Here is a 20857-nt window from a genome sequence, read left to right on the forward strand (position 1 = left end):
GGGGATGAGACATACTAAGCCAAATGGGAGTGTACTTGTGGAGTCCAAGTCCCATTGTAACCAAACAGATGTTGCAAATGGGTCAATTGCCATTTGCAGGCATGGAAAAAATAATCAAGGTATCAAAGACCCTTTATCCATCCCACAAAAGGTTGATAAACAGGGCTTGGGTTTTTCCTAGTGGTCACTGATCGTCCTGCTATCCATGCTGATAAAATTAATTGGAAACCTATACACCGGTATGGGTAGATCAGTGGCCCATGCCTGAGGCTAAACTCCAAGCCGCCAGGCAATTAATGCAAGAACAGTTAGTCTGTGGTCATATCTGACCTTCCTCCTCCACCGGGAATTTGCCTATATTTGTAATAAAAAAGAAATCAGGAAAATGGAGGTTATTACAAGACCTTAGAAAAGTTAATGATACTATGTTTCCTATGGGAGCTCTTCAGCCTGGGCTTCCATCACGTATGACAATACCTCTGGCACATCATCGTATTGTTCTTTATTTGAAAGATTGTTTTTATACTATCCCTCTCCACCCCGAAGATTGTAAGAGGTTTTGTTTTAGTATTCCTTCCTGTAATTTGTCCTCACCTATGGAAAGATATGAGTGGGTCGTGTTACCTCAAGAAATGGCTAATCGCCCCACCTTGTGTCAAAAGTTTGTACATGCAGCCATTGCCAATACCAGATCTAAATTTGCCCCTGCCACCATTATTCATTATATGGATGATATTTTAATAGCTCATCAAGATTCTGAGATGCTTTTGCAAGTATATGTCTCTCTTCATCAGGATTTAACAAATAATGGGCTGGTCATTGCACCTGAGAAGGTCCAAACTTCACCTCCTTTTTTTCTTATCTAGGTTTTCACTTATATCCATGGCATTTTTCTCCTCAACGATTGTCTGTTAATACTTCTCACTTGCGTACATTACTTGATTTTCAAAAACTCTTAGGCGAAATTAATTGGATTCGGCCGTCTCCAAAGTTAACTACTCAAGACCTCCACCCATTGTTTTCCTTATTAGCTGGAGATTCTGACCCAAGTTCACCCCGGCAAATGACGGCAGAAGCTCGCAAAACTCTTGAACTGGTTAATAAGGCTCTTCAAAGTGTGCAGCTTCATTATTGTGATTATTCCACTCCCTGGTCTCTTATCATCATACCCACGTCTTTTTCCCCTACAGGTGTGTTATATCAGCAGGGAGTTCTCTCATGGATTCATGGTTCGCATTCCCCGAAAAGGGCTCTCCCCACTTATGCCTCTTTGGTTGCAGAAAGGATTATACAAGGAAGAAAACTGTCTATAATGCATTTAGGAAGAGACCCTCACTCTATTATAATCCCTTATACATCTGAACAGCTCGAATGGTTGCTTACTATGACTGATTATTTTCCTCTTTCTCTAGCATCCTATACCAGTCAAATCCAACATCATTATCCCAAGGATAAAATTCTTCAATTTGCCTCCAAAGTTACCTTTTCATTTCCTCAAATCATATGCATGAACTCCCTTGTTAATGCTATTACTTTATTTTCAGATGGAAGCTCCAATGGAAAAGCTACTTTAGTATCCCCAAATCAAACTTATGTATGGCAATTGAGGAGTACTTCAGCTCATGGAAATGCAATTGCAGATCGACCCACGCACATTGGACTGTCTGCTGTTTCGCAAGCACAACAGTCACATGCTCTTCATCACCAAGCTGCACAGGTTTTACGTTATCAATATGGTATAAAACAGCAGCAGGCACGAGAAATTGTTAAAACCTGTCCCTCATGTGAGCCTCTCCTTCCAGTACCGCATTTTGGAGTCAACCCTCGAGGACTCCATCCAAATGACATCTGGCAGATGGATATCACTCATTATCCTTTTTTTTGGGTCATTAAAATACCTACACATTACCATAGACACCTTTTCTCATTACATGCTTGTTTCACCTATGACTGGAGAAACTGCCACCCATGTAATACAACACCTACTATATTGTTTCTCTATCCTGGGCATTCCTCGATCCATTAAAACTGATAATGGCGCAGCATATGTTAGTAAACCCTTTGCCAAATTCTGTCAGACTTTCCATATTAAACATGTTACTGGACTGCCTTATAATCCTCAAGGACAAGGAACTGTTGAACGTGCTAATCTCTCACTAAAAAACACATTAAAGAAATTAAAAAGGGGGAGATGGTATAAGTATTCTCCCAAAACCCTTCTTAACCATGCTCTTTACATTCTTAATTTTTTAACTTTTGATGCTTCCAATATATCTGCAGCTGAGAGACACTAGTCTCCTGATTTGCCCTCCAAGCCAATGGTTTATTGGAAAGACCCATTAACTAATCTATTACATGGCCCTAACCCAGTATTGATATGGGGAAGAGGGTATGTTTGTGTTTTTCCCACAGATGCTGATACACCCAGGTGGATCCCAGAATGCTGTGTATGACATGCCCTCTTGGGCAAGATAGAAAAATTGCGCAGGAAGATGCTTCGACTAACCATGACCTCGAGGACGAGAACAATGACCAGAAGGCCCCCTGTGACAAGAGATGAAACTCTTCTGCTTTTGGCTCAACTGTTAAGCATTATTTGGGTTTTGCATAGATTTTATATGCCTGTGTGGGCGGATAATTATTGGGCATTTGTACCCAATCCTCCATTGTTGCACCCTATGTCATGGGGCGACAACGCTGATGTTACTGTTTATGTAAATAATACTCGTGTCTTAAGTTTTCCTTCTTCCACTCACATACAACCTATCTCTATTGTATATAATTACACTGAAATGTCTGCTTCATTACCCCTATGTTTTTCTAAAACAAATAAGAATTGTACATTAATAGAAAGATATTCTGATTGGGATGGAAACTTTACTAATGGAATGCACTGGGGAATAGATATGATGTATGTATTTCACAACAGTAGTGAAACTAGAGTGGGAAAAGGTAATCCCCCTGAGCATATTCCAGAATGTAGACAAAAATATCCAAGCAAAAGCGTATATGGACCCTCATGGCGTTTGTGCCATCATAATTATACTATGTGTTACAAAGATCTATGTGATTGGAGTGATTACAGAGAAACAACCTACAGGCCCCGAAATTTATTATATGGAATATGGACAAGGAATAACATCACCTTTTTTACCATGCTGTGGAAGTTGGTTGCAGCACTTGATTACATTGCTGTTGCAAAGGAAAAAGTTGTATGGCAAGATATAGGGACACAGGATGCCATTTCTGTTAATGGCACAGTAAAAAATGTAACTATCATAGCTTGTATTTCTGAACCATATGGTGTTATAAGTGGAGAACTTACTGTAAATAAGAACCATGAATCTTATGAAATTACTTGTAAAGATTGCATCTTATCCAATTTTGTTAATGCTTCACGAAACCACTCATCCATATTACTGGTCAAACAACCTCCATTTGTATTTTTACCTGTTAATATCACCACAGAGTGGTATCAAGATCCTTCTGTGATTATTTTGCAAAAATTAACTAAGCTTTTAGATCCAGCCAAATGATTTGTTGGGATGTTAATGACTGGAATTGCTGCACTTATTACTTTGGTAGCCTCCACTGCAATGTCCGCAATATCTCTTACAGAAAGTGTGCAAACTGCATCCTATGTTAATGAGTTATCCCATAATGTTTCTTTGGTTTTGAAAATACAGGAAAGTTGGGATTGTCTGATTGAACAAAAATTAAATGCTCTACAAGATACAGTAATAACCTTAGGAGATCAATTATGTGCTCTGCAAGTACAATCATCTTTGAAATGTCATGCCTTATACGAACATATTTGTGTTACTTCACATAGATATAATGGAAGTGATGTACCTTGGGATAGGGTGCAAAATCATTTGCTAGGAATATGGCATAATTCCAATACTTCTCTAGATTTGCTTAAGCTGCATAAGACTATCCAAGATATAACCAATGCACCAGCAATAAAAGATGACATCGCAAAAGAAACAGCAAATATTCAACGCATTAACCAGCCATTTTCCAAGCCTCACGGGCATTTCGCATTTTATCATTCTAGCTAGTATTGGAGCTCTAGCATTTATTGTCATGATAACAATTTTTCCATATTTTGTGAGAACTGTTGTTGGGCAAATGAGAAACGTGCGTTTGGACTTGAAACGTTTTAAGTTAGAATCAACTGCTAATGAAATTCCCATGCGACGCTTTGTCTAAGAAATAAGGGGGATATGTTGGGAGCTGGAGCCAGGGGTCCCGCAGTGAACGGGAGTGGGAAACCACACACTGAAGCTGGACCTCAACCAGTTCCTCATCCTGCAGTAACCTCAGCCTTCTAGACAAAGCATCGCGCTGATATTAACCTGGGAAAAGCTTCATAACATAAACAATAGAAGTTTCTCATGGGCCCAAGAACATGTTTACCTCCTGGGCTGCACAACATAGAAGTTTCTCACGGGCCCAGGAGCATGTCTACCTTTGCTGTGTGCACAAGAAAGTGTCCTGAAGTGACCTGTACTGCTCTTTGTTTTGAAACATTATAAAAACTCTGTAGTCCTTCAATAAATTGCCTTTTGCCTCCTGAGCAACTGGTCTCCCTGTGTCTTCAGTCTCTTGCCTGACTCCTTCCCCGCGCTGGCCACGGCACCTGGCAGACCACTTTTTTTTTTACTTTTTAACTTTCAAATAAAATGGGTTTGGGAGAAAAAACAAGCACTGAGGTAAAGCCTTTCAGTGGAAATACCCATCAGACAAGCTGAGGTCAACATTCCAGAAGACAGCCAGCTCCAGAAGCCTCCATCTTTCATTGGGGATCCACAGTTACAGGGTGGTTTTTTTTTTTTTATTCTTGGTGGTGAAGGTAGACAGGAGAGCAGGAGCCAATCAGTGATGAAGAGGCCAGCTGTAAGATTTGTCCAATCAGGCAGTCCAAGGTAGGTGGTCTCTTCCGGTGTCATGGCGTCAATTGCAAGGCCAGGGCAAAAAAGGGAGTGCTGGATGTTTGCTCGACAACTGTTTTTTGCTTCTGTTCTCCGTGGACTGCTTAGAAATAACCTGGGAGACCTCCAAACAACGCAATGGTGATGTTATGGGATGGGAGCAGTGAAATGGGGTGGAATCCGGTTGAGACCAGTTAGAAGTGGTGAGAAGGGATTGGGGGTTTAGCTCAGCGACATAAGCGCCTGCCTTGAAAGCAGGCAGTCATGAGTTTGATCCCCGGTACCGATAAAAAGGAAAAAGACCAAAAAAAAAAAAAAAAAAAAAAACCAAAAACCAAAAAAACAAAAACCAAAAAACAGTGGTGAGAAACAGCTGTGCTGTCTAGAGCCTGTGTTCTTAGCCTCAGACCCTGAGGTGCTCTAGTGCTAGCAGGGAGTCATCCTGTGTCCCTTTTACCTCTTACTGGGGTCAGGATATTTCTGGGTCCCTAGAAAGCTGTCGCCACTGTGATACCATCAGGCCACAATGTCATTTTTGAAATCGCCTGCTGCCATTGCTCCCCCAACAGTCTGGACACAGGAGAGGGCATGAGGAGACCCTGATTCTGAAGGGGTTTCAAGCTGGGTGCAGCTGTAATAAGCTAGGTCTCTGCTCTTATTCCTGTCAGCAACAGATCTGAAAGCCAGAAGTTTATAAATGTCTGTGATGCAGGACCTCATAGCCACAACTGCTCTCCTTAAACTTATGCAGTTATGTATTTTGTGATCGTCTAAATTTATACTATGTTCTCATATTTACATGCTCATTAAAGGTGGAGGCAAAGGTTCTGAGAATTCAAAGATGTGTAGTGATGTGCCTCAGTGGAGGAAGGCTCCTCAAACACCGGATGAACTCCTGTGTATTATACAGAACAATGCAAAGAATTTCTGAACATACTTGATGTGACACATGTGCTCATAGATGATGTTTGGGAGAACATCCATAGAGGTTTAAATTTTGAGAAAAATGAAGCAGATATAAATGTGTCATCAAGGGCAGGGAAATGTGTTTACTAAGGACAAATTCCAGAAAGGGCTGCCTGTTAAATTCTCCTTGAAAAATGCCTAAATTTAGTCATTTGCATAAATGTATATATACACGTGATATCCTTCTGAATGGAAAGGAATATGGGTGTCATATCTGAATTAAGAGGTGATTTAATAGCTTGGTTGATCATATACATTGTTTAAATATGGAAATGCTCTGTAATGGACTTTACTAATTCATGTAAAGAGATGCCCTAAATTGAAATTGTGCAGGGATATCAGTAGTTAAGGCATGAAGGGTTTTCTGCTTAGGGTGGATCAGACAAGCTTGGAAAGGATGTTGAAGTGACTAGCAGGGCACAGTGTGCCAATAGCAGGACATACAACAGAGAGTGTCTTCCCTAAAAGTCAGGTAGTTCTTAGGGTAAACATGAAGTTAAAGTTGACTTATGATTTCTTCCTTGAGGTGAATAACACCAGCTCTGGTAAGAATCACTATTCCACATCCTTGTCAACCCATGAATTTGGTGTTCTTCACTTGAGATCTAGTTTTGATTATCTCTAATTATGACCCAGGGTCATGAAGGTGAAATTTGAATTTTTTTTAACAGGGATCGAACTCATGATCTCAAGCTTGCTAGGTAGGTGTTCACGCTGCTGAGTTAAATACCCAGCTCTGAAAGTGTTTTCTGTATACTGTGTATGATATCAAGATTGTTCCTCAGAAAATGTTGAATATTATGTAATTTTTCTATATTGTATGGATATAATTTTTAAAGCAAACCAAAGGTGTCATATGCAGTCACTTTTCAAGTTTCACGTTGTCTTTGAGGTGTCTCAGTCAGGGTTTCTATATTTCAGACAGCTCTGTAACTTAGGCTAGCCCCAAACTCTAGGAAGGTCTCCTGCATCAGCCTCCCAAGATATATTTCTTATATCTGAATGGAGAGTGATCACTTGGTGATCACTTGGTGACACTGAGCTATAATTTGAAACTTGTACCTGGTTTCATTGTTTATACATTTTTTACATACAGCAGTTTTCCATGAACATGTGAGTTATTATTTATGTATCGTATTGATGTTATTTATGTTTTGTTCTATGAATCCAAATTTAAATATCAAAATCTGCTTAAGTATATTAAGAACAAAGGACTCAGTTGCCTAAATGATATTTGAAGAGATATCATTGTTAGTACATCAAAGTGATTGATGAGATATTTGTCTGCCTCTGTGTTTATGGATGCTGGTCCTGCAGGCTTTCACTATGAGCTCTGCTTTAGAGACAGTGCACAGGGACTCTTGCAGTGACTCAGCATAAGAATCAGTGCTCCTCTTTGGCTCTTATATTAGCTGTGAGATGCAATATAGCATTAAATTTGCTGTCTCAAAAAATGTGTATATACAAAAATTAATCCCCAAGATGTGGAATTAAGATTTGAAGAAACCAGTCTCCATTCAGCTGTTTTGTTTGGTTTTATTTGTTTAGTTTAGTTTTGTTTTATTGAGACAAGTTTTCTCTATGTATATGACCTAGATTTGAACCCTTTATGGAGCACAGAATTGCCCTAACCTCAAAGCAGCACTCCTATCTCAGCGTCTTGAGTATGGGATTATAGATATATGTGTTTTTACCCTAAAAAATATTGAGACTTGTAACTTAGCTGTGTTGTAGGTTGGCTTAATAGATGCCATCTTGAGCTTTGCATTTAACTAGTGCCCTATATTTCACTCAGAAAAATGGAAAATCACTCAGGGTATAAGTCCCAGGAGAAAAGCAAAATGAGCTGTACCCAAAGAAAAAAATTATCCTGCTCAACAAAAGAAGCAGAATACAGCTGTCATTCAAAAATTATTATAAGATTCTAGCTAAATGATTTCCAACAGGATCTTTTTGTGATTCTATCTTTAAAACATCTGTAACTTTCCAGTTCAGAGCCTCTTGTTCAGATCCTGAAATGGGGTTAGGGTTTCTGTATACAAGTGGTGCTGAGCCCAGCTAATGAAATTCCACATTTCTCAATTGGGTTGCTTGGCTTCCTATATTATTGTTCACAAAATCACATCGAGCTGCAGAAACCTTACTGACACAAGCAAACCTCAGGATTAAATGACAGTGCCCCTGAAGTGAAAGAATACTTGTGAAAAGGAGAAGAGAAAAAGACAAATGCCATGTGCTATAATGCCCAGGTCTTTTCCCCAGCAATGAAGAAGCTGAAACAGGAGAATGGCCATGTATTCAAAGACAGCCTAACCTACACAGTGAGTGCAAGGCTGCCCAGAACTCCAAAGTGAGACTACGTCTTTAAATCAAAAAACTAAAATGAAAAAAAAAAAAAAACCCAACCAATTAGACAGAAAGACTATTGAAAACAAACAATAGAGCTGAGTGAAATTTGACTTATGTAAGATGGGAATTATTGAATGATGCTGCAGAGGAAAGAAGGCCATGTAGTGGCATCCAGGAGGCAGTGACAAACACATACTTAGGAATGGCACCTATTGTGCTACAGGACAACAGTGACCTCCTTCCTCCAGTACATTTTGCAGTTCATTAGACTGAGGATTTCTAAAAGCTCATTGAAATTTTAAACTCAGGTCAAACAAGCAGCTTGAAATTCTGGCTTTGGAACAATGCCTTTAGCAGACATTTCATATTTAAATTGAGATAAAAGAAATATAATCCTGCCCTGTTTGATATCAAATGCATCAAGTTTAATGACTCACAACACTGAGAAATGAAGTCATAAACCAAAAGAATTTCAAAAATTTTCTTAGAAAAAAAGAGGGAAGAATAGCCCTGAATTATCAGGAATGGTCTTAAGTGTTTTGCCCATAGACCTATTGTCAGGGGTCATTTATACAGGAAAGTCACAATGTGGATACAGTGTGGGTCTCAGACTACAATCAACCTATAAGCTTATAGCTGCTTAACTAATGTTACTCAACAAGGGACAAGTCAGCCAGAAAAGGTATGTGAAAAGAGCCAAGGCATTTTGTGGGAACAATAGTCCAGTTGTTCTGGTCATTGAGTATGGTAATTGATGCCTATCAGGACTTCCTGGAGGGGGTGGTGGTAACTGTAGTACATTTTAAGCTGTTGTTTTTCTCTTCAGGAGCATGTAGACCTGGTCACTGCATCTTCACCTTCAGGTCTGGCTTTCTTCAGCTGTGCCTGTAGCAGTGATTGTTGTATTTAGTATTTTGCATTGACTATTTGAGGTTCCAGTTCCTCTCTGATTGTATATCAATTTCTGTCTACCTTGACATCCTTTGCTAAAATCACAGTTCTATTTGAATGAATAAACTGAAATATTCATTAATACAGGCCAGGGATTTAGCTCAGCAGGCAGAAACGCCTGCCTGGAAAATGCTAGGTTGTAGCTATGATTCCTGGTACCTAAAAAATAAAAAAGTAATTTAAACTGCAAGGAAAGAAAATAATTTCATTTGTGAAAATGTAGGTTTACAAAATTTATAACTAAATATGTCAATGGCAAATTAAACATTGTTAATAGTCATATTTAGTATCTAAAGTTGTTGGGTCTGGGGATTGAGCTGAGGTATACAAGGAGCTGCCTGGAGAGCACAAGGTCATGAATTCAATCCCTCATACAGAAAAAAAAAATCACAGTTGTCAACGATGCAGTGCTGTGAGCACATTGATTGAAATGGATACTTGGTATTTAATAGGCTCAATGTTTCTTTTGTGGTCTATGAAATACCTGCAGATAACATGACAATTACAGTGTATGATATACTGTCCTTATAGGATTGCTATTTTCTGAGTTGTTTATATTTTTTGTTTTCCCACATACTTGAAAGTTGAAAATGTTGGCTGGTGCTAGGTGGAAAAACTGTGATAATCATTTTTTTCAATTTAATGATATATTTCCCTATTTTCATTAAGAACATTTTACTTGCTTTATTTCATACGAAGTACTGTTAGTGATTTCCTTAAAGCATTGTTACCATACCCAAACCAAATTACAGATCATTTCACTTTCAGAAAACAAAATAGCACTTAAAGTCAGGGATAAAGCCCTTCAGTACAAGCATCCCTGGAAAGGTGAGATCAACATTGTAGAATACAAACTACTACTGATTTATCTGACTTCAGGAAAGAGAAAAATTTATAATTATATTCCTATAGAGTAATGAATCTCCCAGTCTAATAGGTTTGGTATGAGTTTGTGTTCTCTAAAGTCAAAGAATGAATTTTAGGAACAACAGAAATTAAGAGCACAATATACTTATTGAGAGAAAGAAAGCTACCTGAGAGAGAGAAGGGGTCCTGAGTGGGATGCCAAACACTGTCCTTCTAGGGACCTTTATAGAGTAAAATCATGTGGTGACATGAGTTTAAGGTGGGGAAAAATCGAAACTCACAATGCAGATGGGCATAAGTTGGGACAGAGCTATGGTACCCAATAGGATTATTAAGTTCAGGTAAAGTTGATTAAATTGGGAAAAAAGGGGAAAGGGAGTCACATAGAAAGCAGGCATTCTTAGGCAGCAGTGACTTTTCCCTTAGGGTTTTGGGAGGGTGACTCATGAGTTCATCAGGATGATAGGAAATATTTAAAATGTCAGTTCTTAGGATAAGCATACTTTTCTTTGAATGGTGACTCCTCACCTCCTCAGAGTGCTATGGGACTATTTAGAATATCAGTCTTTAGGATATGGATGAATTTGCTTATCATTTGTCTTGAGACTTGGCCCATAGCATGAGGTATCAGTCTTCCCCGTAGTTGCACGGTATTTCGTCTCCTGCATGGACTACTTGGAGGACCTAGCCCTGACTTATGCCAATACTATTTAAATAACTCAGGTGCCTGTAACAGTACTGTTTGGATAATTGATTACAGATGTCTTGTGCTCTGGGTGAATGATCTGGGATTACAGTGTGCAGTGTATATACCAGTGTTGCCCCCTGATTGACATGTTTTGAAATTTAATTTTAGTTGATGTGTTCTTTTTTCACTGAAATAAAATAGATTTGAAAATTAAAAGCCTGAGGTAAAGCGCTTCAGTACAAACACTCCTATGGTCAAGATCACCACTGTAGAAGAACGGCAGCTCCAGAAGTCTCTGCACTACAGTCTATCATTTTGGATCCTCTCTTGCAGGGAGGGGTTCCTTTACCTGTTTATTCTTGACTCAGAAGGAGAGCTGTAGAGCAGGAGTCAATCAGTGATTAAGGGGCAGGCTATATGAACTGTCCAATTTTCAGGCCATTGCTGGCTGTGACTTTTGTCTCTTCTGGTTTCTCAGCATGATTTACCTTTTCTGAGTATGATACTGGTAGCAAAACGCTTGCTGCATCTCATTTAGTACTTTTGATGTCCTGTGGCCTGATTAGCAAAGAACCTGAGAGATCCTGGAGCCATGGAATGGTGAGGTTGTGGATGGGAGCCCAGAAATATGGTGGAATGGGTGAAACCAGTTACAAGTATGTAGAAGAAATTCCTGTGTCTGGAGCCTCAGGTATTTAGTTAGCTTCAGCTCCTGAGGTCCTCCAGCATTGCCCATGGGTCTTTCACTGTCCCTTTTGCTTCTAGCTGTTGGCAAGGTTGGTTTGGGGTCTACAGAACCATGGCTTCACTATTATAGCAGCAGACTCAAGTATCATCTTTGAAATTCACTGCTGGCCTGGAAACTGCACCATCTTAGGCATTGGAAGAATCTTGGGAAGACCCTGACTATGATGATTTGTAGCTTGTAGAGCAGTAATGAGCTAGGTCTATACTCTCTTTCCTCAGAGTAGCAAATCTAGAATGTCCAGACTTTATTAATGTCTGTAATGCAGGGCCTCATAGCCACAATGACTCATCTTAAACTTGAGCTTTTTGATCTCAATTTATAGTATGTTCTCATATTTCCATCCACATGACAGGTAGTCACAAAGGTCCTGAGAATTCAGAGATGTGTAGTAGTGTGCCTTAGTGGAAAAAGGCTTCCCAAACCACTAGTGAATTCCTGTGTATTATACAGAACAGTGAAAAATAATTTCTGAACATACTTAATTATTTAGGTGGCACACTTGCTCACTGACTAGAGCACAGCCCTAGAGTTTTGAAGTCTGAGAAAAATGAAGCAAATATGAAAGTGTTATCAAGGACAGGGTAAAAATTTTTGAAGGACAAATTCCAGAAAGGGCTACCTGTTAAATTCTCATCGAAAAATGCTGAAATTCAGGCATTTGCATGCACATATACACGTGATATCCTTCTGAATGGAAAGGAATAGGGGTGTCATCTCTGAATTAAGAGGTGATTTAGTGTCTTGGTTGTTCATAGACAGTTTAAAAATGGAAATGCTTTGCAATGGAATTTACGAAGTGGTGTAAAGCAGAAGCTCTAAACAGAAATTTTGTAGTGATATCAATAGTTAGGCATGAAGGTTTTCCTGCTGAGAATGGATCAGAGAAGTGTGGAAAGAATGTGCAAGTGACTGACAGAATGCAGGAAGCCAATAGCAGGACATACAACAGAGAGGGTCTTCACTGAAATTCAGGTAGTTCTTAGAGTAAGTGTAAAGTTAAAGTTGGGTTCTGATTGCTTCCTGGAGGTGATCAACACCAGCTCTGGCAACAATCAGTATTTCACATCCTTGTCAACCCATGAATTTTGTGTTCCATACTTGAGATCTAATTTAGATTATCTCTAATTATGCCCCCGTGTCATGAAGGTAAAATGTGGATTTTTTTTGTACCAAGGATCGAACTCATGACCTATGCTTTCCAGGCAGGTGTTCATGCCAGAGCTAAATACCCAATTATGAAAGTGTTTTCTTTGTTGTATGGAATATATCCACATTGTTTCCCAGAAAGTGTTGAATATTGTTGGAATTTTTCCATATTTTATGGCTATAATTTTAAAAAAGAAACCAAAGGTGTCATATGCAGTCTCTTTTCAAGTTTCACTTTGTCTGTGGGGTGTCTCAGTCAGGGTTTCTCTACTTTAGACAGCTCTGTAAATTAGGATAGCCCCAAAATCAAGGAAGAAGTCCTTCACCAGCCTCACAAGATATATTCCTTATATCTGAATTGAAAGTGATCACTTGGTGAGAGTGAGCTATAAATTACAGCTTGGGCCTTATTCCATTTTATATAATTATTTTTTAAAAACAGCATTTTCCACTAACATTTGAGTTATTATTTGTGTACCATATTGGAGGTTATTTATGTTTTGTTCTATGAAACCAAACTCATGTTTCAAAATGCTGCTGAAGTATATTAAGAACAAAGTACTCACTGGCCTAAATGAGATTTGAAGAGACATTATCTGCAGCCTATCAAAGTGATTGATGAGATTTTTTTTTCTTTTTTGAAATTTTGAAAATGGTAAAATAAAACAGAACAAGGCAGAATAAGGCCAACTAAGATCATACAGTGAAATTGGTACACAACTTCACAACAGGTTATTGCGATAACAGTAATGGGTATCACATTATATTTTATTATCTTTATAATAGTTGTTCTTTCAAACACATACATCAGAATGAGATGAAATACAGAACATTATAGTACTTATCAAAACAGAATATTGAATAGAGCAATACCAACAATCAGAATAGAGCAAAACAGTAATAAAAATATTTGCCTTCAAAGAGATAGTAGAAAGATGTCCCCCTTATTTGGAATGGTCTGCTTCCCAGGAGACGCTCAAATTTCTGGTCCCCATTTGCTAACGGGGGGTGACAGGAGAAGAGGGGTAGGGAAGTGGGATGTTTGATACTAGGCCGTGCATCAGTAGGTTCACTATTGCTTAGTAGGGAGACAGGCTGGTTGTTTGATTTCACAGCATCCTAAGTTCCCACATGGTGTGGATCTCAGGAGCTGGTGCTGGTTCTCCCCCTGGAAGGGCCACCTTCTGCCAGACCACGACAGCTTACCTGGGAGAAGTGATGCTTGCTTGCCTTCCAAATATCCTAAATTCCAGCATGGCATGAATCTCAGGAGCTGCTGCTGGTTTGCCCCCTGGATGGGCCACAGTCTGCCACATTGCCAGAACTTACCAGGGAAGGGAGGTACTTGCTTGGCTTCCCAGTTGATTGATGGGATATTTATCTGTCTCTGTGCTTTGTGGATGATGGTCCTGAGGCTTCTCACTGTGAGCTCTGCATTACAGACAGTACACAGGGAATATTGCAGTGACTCAGCACAAGAATCAGTGCTCCTATTTCACTGTTACAGTAGCAGTGAGCTGCAATCTATCATCAAATTTGCTGTCTTCAAAAATGTGTATATACATAAAATTAATGACCAAGACATGGATTTAAATTTGAAGAAATCAGTCTTTATTCAGCTGTTTTGTTTGGTTTTATTGTTTAGTTTAGTTTTGTTTTATTGAGACAAGCTTTCTATATGTATATCAGCTGGATTTGAACACCCTATGGAGCCTAAAATTGCCCGGAACTCACTGAAACCATCCTGCCTCAGCCTTTTGAGTGCTGGCATTATAGATATATACCACCATACTTTGCTTTTGATTCAGTTTTGTAGGAGAGAATTTAAGATATCCCAAACCTGGTGTCTCAACCTTCGTGTGAGAAATATATGTGTGATCCTTTAGGAAGTGGTGACCTTTGAGGATGTGGTCGTGAACTTCAGCAATGAGGAGTGGACTTTGCTGAGTCCATCCCAAAAGAACCTCTACAGAGATATGATGGGTGAAACCTTTAGGAACTTGGCTGCAATAGGTAAGGACAAAACACTTTTGTCACTCATGCTGTCAGAATGTTGTATGTCGCTGATCAGTGCTATTTCATTAAACACAATGTGAAAATACTTTTAAAAATACCTCAGACCTGGACACATTATATCATAACTCTAAACAAAATCTATTAATTTGTATGTATATTCTAATGAGCACTGGTATTTTTATGTCTACAATTCAGGAGGACTTGGGGATATCGAGGAACCTGGAAAAGAATGCAAAATTTACTGGAGATACTTAAGGTAATTCGCACTCATAACGAGAAGGAATGTTCCTGAGTAATTAGTGAGTCAGCAGAAAAATACCGCCAAAGAAATGAGGCACCATTCAATTTATTGTCAGTAATATTCTCCAAAGACATATAAGGAGTTATGACATTCTCCCTTCAGTTTTTCTACCCATATTTACATGTGAATACAACACAGTCATTATCTAAAAGTTGCTAAGATTGCAATAGAATTTGAAATAAAACAGATTTCTTGTGTTTGCAAGCCATGCTCTAAAGCATCAGCCATTCTGACTAAAATTCTTAGAAGGCTGGTGGAATGTTAAGTGCACTCATTCTGAATATCAGTGTGCAGTTGTCTCTAGAAATTGATCCCCTCACACTTGTCCTGGACATATTTTTAAAAATTCAAGATGCACATAAAATACTGTTACACGCTTACTCATTTACAAAGCACATAATGTTATAATAGATCAGGCCTTGAAGAAGCTTAGCTATCTATCACTGGATTTGTGGAGAAGAAAAATGTTAATAGACTCTCTGTGATTGTGCATTCTTGTAAATCCAGCACACTAGGAATCAGATTTTGCAGAAAGGCAAATTCAAGTTCAAACTTCACAGCTTAATGAGCAGCAAAAATCTCTTAAAACATATTTAAAAAGCTATAGATTTTATGCTAATAGCTGTTGTTCAATCCCAGCATGGAAAAGAAAAAAATGTGTTATATAATGTCAAAAAATAAATGACTATAATGTCATTTGCCATAAGAAACAGGTGGTTCTTTCTCCCATCAATTCGGTGAAATAGCTCAGCTATAAAACCTAAAAGGTCACAGGGTACCTTTTAGATGAGAAACCCAAATATAGATTGTGGAATGAAATGAAAGAGTTAATAGAGAAAAGTAAGACTGACCATATGGAAAAGGGAACTACAGGTTAAGGACAGAAGGGAGATTGTGATGGGGAAACATATCAGAATGATCTGTATGTGATACACATGTGTACCCATGCCCAAAGTGGAGATAAAGATTCTGCATTTCAAAAGGTACCAAATTTTAAGATTTCCAAATGTGTACCAGTCTTTTGGGAATGGTTTTTTTCAACATGTCTTACAAGGCAATTCTGTTACTTCCCGGTCAGAATTTCTTAGCAGGCATTAAAAACAGAAATTGACATTAATGCAGTCATTAAACTGACACCCATTTCACTGTGAATGTTTCTCTTTTTTTAATTTAATGTAAGAAAAGACTAAAAAAAACAAAATAAGTAGAAATGATACCACTTTAAAGTTTAAATAAATAGTAAGAAATCTAAAGACAATGATTACATATGCTGCTCATAGAAATAGTTAATGAAATACAAAAGTGAAACATATGAAGTGGGGATTCAAACAGCGAGACTGCAAACAGTTTTGTTCAAATGTCCAGTAAAAACTTAGTAATATGGTTATCAATCCGATATGTGATTTTTTTTTTTTTACAGAAATGACAAGCTAGGTAAATCCTATGGACATACATCTTGGAATCAGTGTAAAGAAGTATTCCCTTGTACTGCAGAAGGTAATGTGAATGTGAAAGAAGCAGAAACACACCACATTATTCAGATCCATGAAAAATATTGCAGTGGAGAGAAATCCTATGTATGTCAGCAATGTGGAAAAGGGTTCACCAAATCTGGACATTATAAGCAACATGAAATAATTCACACTGGAGAGAAACCCTATGTATGTAAGCAATGTGGGAAAGCTTTTAACACACGGACAAACTGTAAAATACATGAAAGAATTCACACTGGAGAGAAACCCTACGTATGTAAGCAATGTGGGAAAGGTTTTACCCAACATGGAGCTTGTAAGCAACATGAAAGAATTCACACTGGCAAGAAACCATATGTATGTAAGCAATGTGGGAAAGCTTTTACCACACATAGAAATTGTAAGGCACATGAAATAATTCACACTGGAGTGAAACCATATGTATGTAAGCAATGTGGGAAAGCTTTTAACACACAGGGAGGTTGTAAGAAACATGAAAGAATTCACACTGGAGAGAAACCCTATGTATGTAAGAAATGTGGGAAGGCTTTTAACACAGGGAATTATTTTAAGAAACATGAAAGAATTCACACTGGTGAGAAACCATATGTATGTATGCAATGTGGGAAAGCTTTTACCCAACATGGACATTGTAAGCAACATGAAAGAACTCACACTGGAGAGAAACCCTATGTATGTAAGCGATGTGGGAAAGCTTTTAACACATGGGCAAGTTGTAAAATACATGAAAGAATTCACACTGGAGAGAAACCCTATGTATGTAAGCAATGTGGGAAAACCTTTACCCAACATGTACATTGTAAGCAACATGAAAGAATTCACACTGGAGTGAAACCGTATGTATGCAACCAATGTGGGAAAGCTTTTAATACACGGGCAGATTGTAAGAAACATGAAAGGATTCACACTGGAGAGAAACCCTATGTATGTAAGCAATGTGGGAAAGCTTTTACCCAACCTGGACATTGTAAGCAACATGAAAGAATTCACACTGGAGAGAAACCATATGTATGTAAGCAATGTGGGAAAGCTTTTAACACACGTGCACATTGTAAGGCACATGAAATAATTCACACTGTATTGAAACCATATGTATGTAAGCATTGTGGGAAAGCTTTTACCCGACCTGGACATTGTAAGCAACATGAAAGAATTCACACTGGAGAGAAACCCTATATACGTAAGCAATGTGGGAAAGCTTTTACCCAACATGGACATTGTAAGCAACATGAAAGTTCATATTCAAGATAAAAGCAGTGTATATAAGCATCATGAGAATTTTTTGACCCCAATTACATATTGCATAATGCATGAAAAACTTCACACTGGGCAGAAAACTTATATATGTAAGGAATGTGAGAAAGGTTTCAGCAGAAATGCTCATTGTCCAATACATGAAAAAATTTACACTGTTGAGAAACCCTGTTTATGTGAAGAATGTGGGAAAGCTTTCACCACACATGGATTTTGTAAAATACATCAATGCCTCCACACTGGTGGAGAAACCCTATGCATATAACAATGTGGCAAAGCTTTTACCACATACAGGCATTGCAAAACACATGAAACAATTCACACTGGGATAAACCACTGGCTACGTAAGCAAGTGGAGACACTTTCAGCATCCAAATTGTAAGTGAAATACATGAAGAAACTCACACAAGAGATAAATCCTATTTGTTATGGGAATTCTCTCAGCACACATGATCATTGTTACATATCTGAAAGAGCTCACTGGATCCTATGTGTATTAACAGTGTGGAACATATGGCAATCCATGTTTGTTGTTAAATACATAGAAAAAGCAGCACTCTTCACACAGTTTAGATCTAAGTTTATTTTAAAAATTCCAAGTAGACCTGAAGAAATAATCAATACAGAAGTTTGATGTCAATATTTCTTCACAAATTTTCCAGAAATGACAAATCTGAAGTGGAGCTCTACTCAAGTACCCATTTTGTATGGTTTTGAGTTAATCACTTATACCTCTTTAGATTTTTTAATGTGTCTTTGTGCTTCAACATGGCATCTTGTAAATAAACATGGTAAACTGAAATGGGCTTTTCACTTTCAATTATGGATAGTGTCTATGTATTTTACATTTTGTCTTTAAAACTTAATTTTCACATTTTTGGTGAATTATTTTTGTTTAAAGAAAAAAACCAAAAAGTGTAGAAATAATACAGAATTTCTGAAAAATAAACAATAAGAAATCACTAGATGATTACATATTGTCATCTTAGAGGTAATTGTTCAAGTTACAAAATTAAAGCATACAAAGTGATATTCAAATAATGAGACTGCAAACAATTTAACTCAGTAATCCAACAAAAACTTGTTAACATGCTTATATGTTCTACAAACTTGTTTTTTATCTTAAAGACGGTAAGATTAAACATGACAAAACAAAACAAAACAGTTCATAAGGAAACAAGTTAAGGAAACACAGGTTTCAAAGCAAGTCCCCTGAGATGTTCATTGTCTATCTTACTGTCTCTAGTTTTCTTCCAAATAGTTGTTCCCATCTTCAAAACATTGAATATATATTGAACATTATAGAACTAATCAAATAATTACAGGATGATGCAGGCTTTTTTGATCTTCAAGACTGATTTTGGGGAAGATGATAATGATTACCATAATGTGTCTCATTCTCTTCATAGTAGATGTCTTTATTTTTATGTATGCTGAAACTGAACATAAGAGACTAAACTAATATCACTTTGAACAGTGAATAATAGTATCCTGAGAAGGAGAAAGGTGAGGAATTGCGTAAAAAAAGAAGGCAAAGGACATTGTTAAAAGTGTATCAGGATTTAAAAGCTACAGTAGTCTTGTTGCTCTGTTTAGTTTGATTATATTTTGTTCCGGTCTGTCTACTCATATTAGATTTGAGGGCACAGAGAGGTAACCCAAAAATAGCAGGTTATGCCATAATGGTAACTGTCCTTAATTTCCTATTAACTAAAACTGAAACACTGTATTACTTACATTGTCTTACTATGACTGATCTTACTGGAAGCTGGTTTGTTTGAATGTTATTTGGCCTTGACTGATTTTATTCACATTTGGTATGCTTGCTGGTATCAAGTCCAAGAGTAGAGGCAACTACTCTGAAGATGATAAATGTGAAATATATATATTGGGGGGCTGGGGATTTAGCTCAGTGGCTTAAGCCCCTGCCTGGCAAGTGTTAGGTAATCAGTGTGATCCCTAGTACCAAAAAATAAATAAAAGATATAAATTCCAGTTTTAATTTTTTTATTTATAGAGAAAAAAGAACATAAAAACAAAGCAGTAAAAGGATACAAATCATACAGAATTTCAAGAAAAAAATATAGGAAATCACTAGTTAATAGGTTATATATTGTCTAATTAGAAACAGTTGTCCAAATTATAAAATTAAAGCATATAAAGTGAACGTTCCTACACGAGATTCCAGACAGTTGCACTCAATGAACGAACAAAGCTCAGTAATATGGTTTTCCTTCCTACACACTCACAGGCACTTATATCTCTTAGACCATCTTCCTTTCCTCTCTTCTTCACAATAACAATTACACTTTTGGGTTCTTTTTTTTACTCCTATAGTTCTTATTACACTTTTTGAAGATTATTAAAGCTCAGGTGAGTTAACAAAACAGAGTTTGTTTGAACATAAGGATGGGCATAGTACTTGATGCGAAAATAGAATATCAGGTGATCAAAAATGGTTATCATTGTGCCTCTTGCTATTTTTAAAAAGTGTTGCTATATCATCAGGTATAATAGAATTGATCAAAACAGTACAGAACAAGACCAGTAAAATCTAACTGGAGACCTTACAGGATTTCAAAAGAAAATAATAGTCAAACCATCATGGGCATCATAGTAAATCTTATTGCCTACAAAGTGGTTGCCTACAACCTCAAACTTCATACTATCAAACAAAATAGAATATAGTAAAATCAGGCAGAACAAGATGGGGAGAGCAATACTGGGGTTAAAATCAGGTTAATAGGAAAACAAAATGTTACTATAATATATCCCGCTATTTTTTAATTTAGTTTTCTAATTGAAAAAAATAAGAAAAAATAGATTAATTTTTAAACGGTGGAGATTGAGATAAAAGGGACATTGTAATAGAACAACACAGGTCAGAACTGCACAATTAAAGCATTTTGTTTCGCCACCACATAATCTAACATAATATTAGTCACCATAGTGCGTCTTTCCTTGAATTGAATATAACTTCGTATACTGTAGAATCAATCATATCAAGACAGTGTGAAGCCATTCAAGAGAATGAAAAAATTACAGGGTATTTAGAGCCAGTTAACAGAAAATGAACAACGATTTCTATATTATCTCTTTGCCTGTGAAAAATTTTATTTATACTATCACATACAGTAAAATATA

General features: G+C 37.5%; 1 protein-coding gene across 1 annotated transcript; it reads left to right on the forward strand.

Annotated features, from left to right (window-relative positions):
* The first annotated feature begins 4832 nt into the window (after positions 1-4832).
* On the forward strand, positions 4833-18513 carry LOC134474902 (zinc finger protein 709-like). The gene is made up of 4 exons (XM_063243947.1): positions 4833-5075; positions 14536-14662; positions 14861-14921; positions 16387-18513. Exons 1-4 carry the CDS (start codon positions 5073-5075, stop codon positions 17708-17710), a joined length of 1515 nt encoding a protein of 504 aa, XP_063100017.1. The 5' UTR covers positions 4833-5072; the 3' UTR covers positions 17711-18513.
* Positions 18514-20857: the final 2344 nt, after the last annotated feature.

Source organism: Cavia porcellus, unplaced genomic scaffold (assembly GCF_034190915.1).
Source record: "Cavia porcellus strain 051 isolate PalLab524CR breed Dunkin Hartley unplaced genomic scaffold, mCavPor4.1 scaffold_42, whole genome shotgun sequence".
Taxonomy (NCBI): domain Eukaryota; kingdom Metazoa; phylum Chordata; class Mammalia; order Rodentia; family Caviidae; genus Cavia; species Cavia porcellus.

Excerpts from the sequence above, each read along its gene's own strand:
- LOC134474902 (XM_063243947.1), top strand. Across the intron at positions 14,663-14,860 it reads TAGGAACTTGGCTGCAATAG|GAGGACTTGGGGATATCGAG; the intron begins GTAAGGACAAAA and ends TCTACAATTCAG. Across the intron at positions 14,922-16,386 it reads ATTTACTGGAGATACTTAAG|AAATGACAAGCTAGGTAAAT; the intron begins GTAATTCGCACT and ends TTTTTTTTACAG.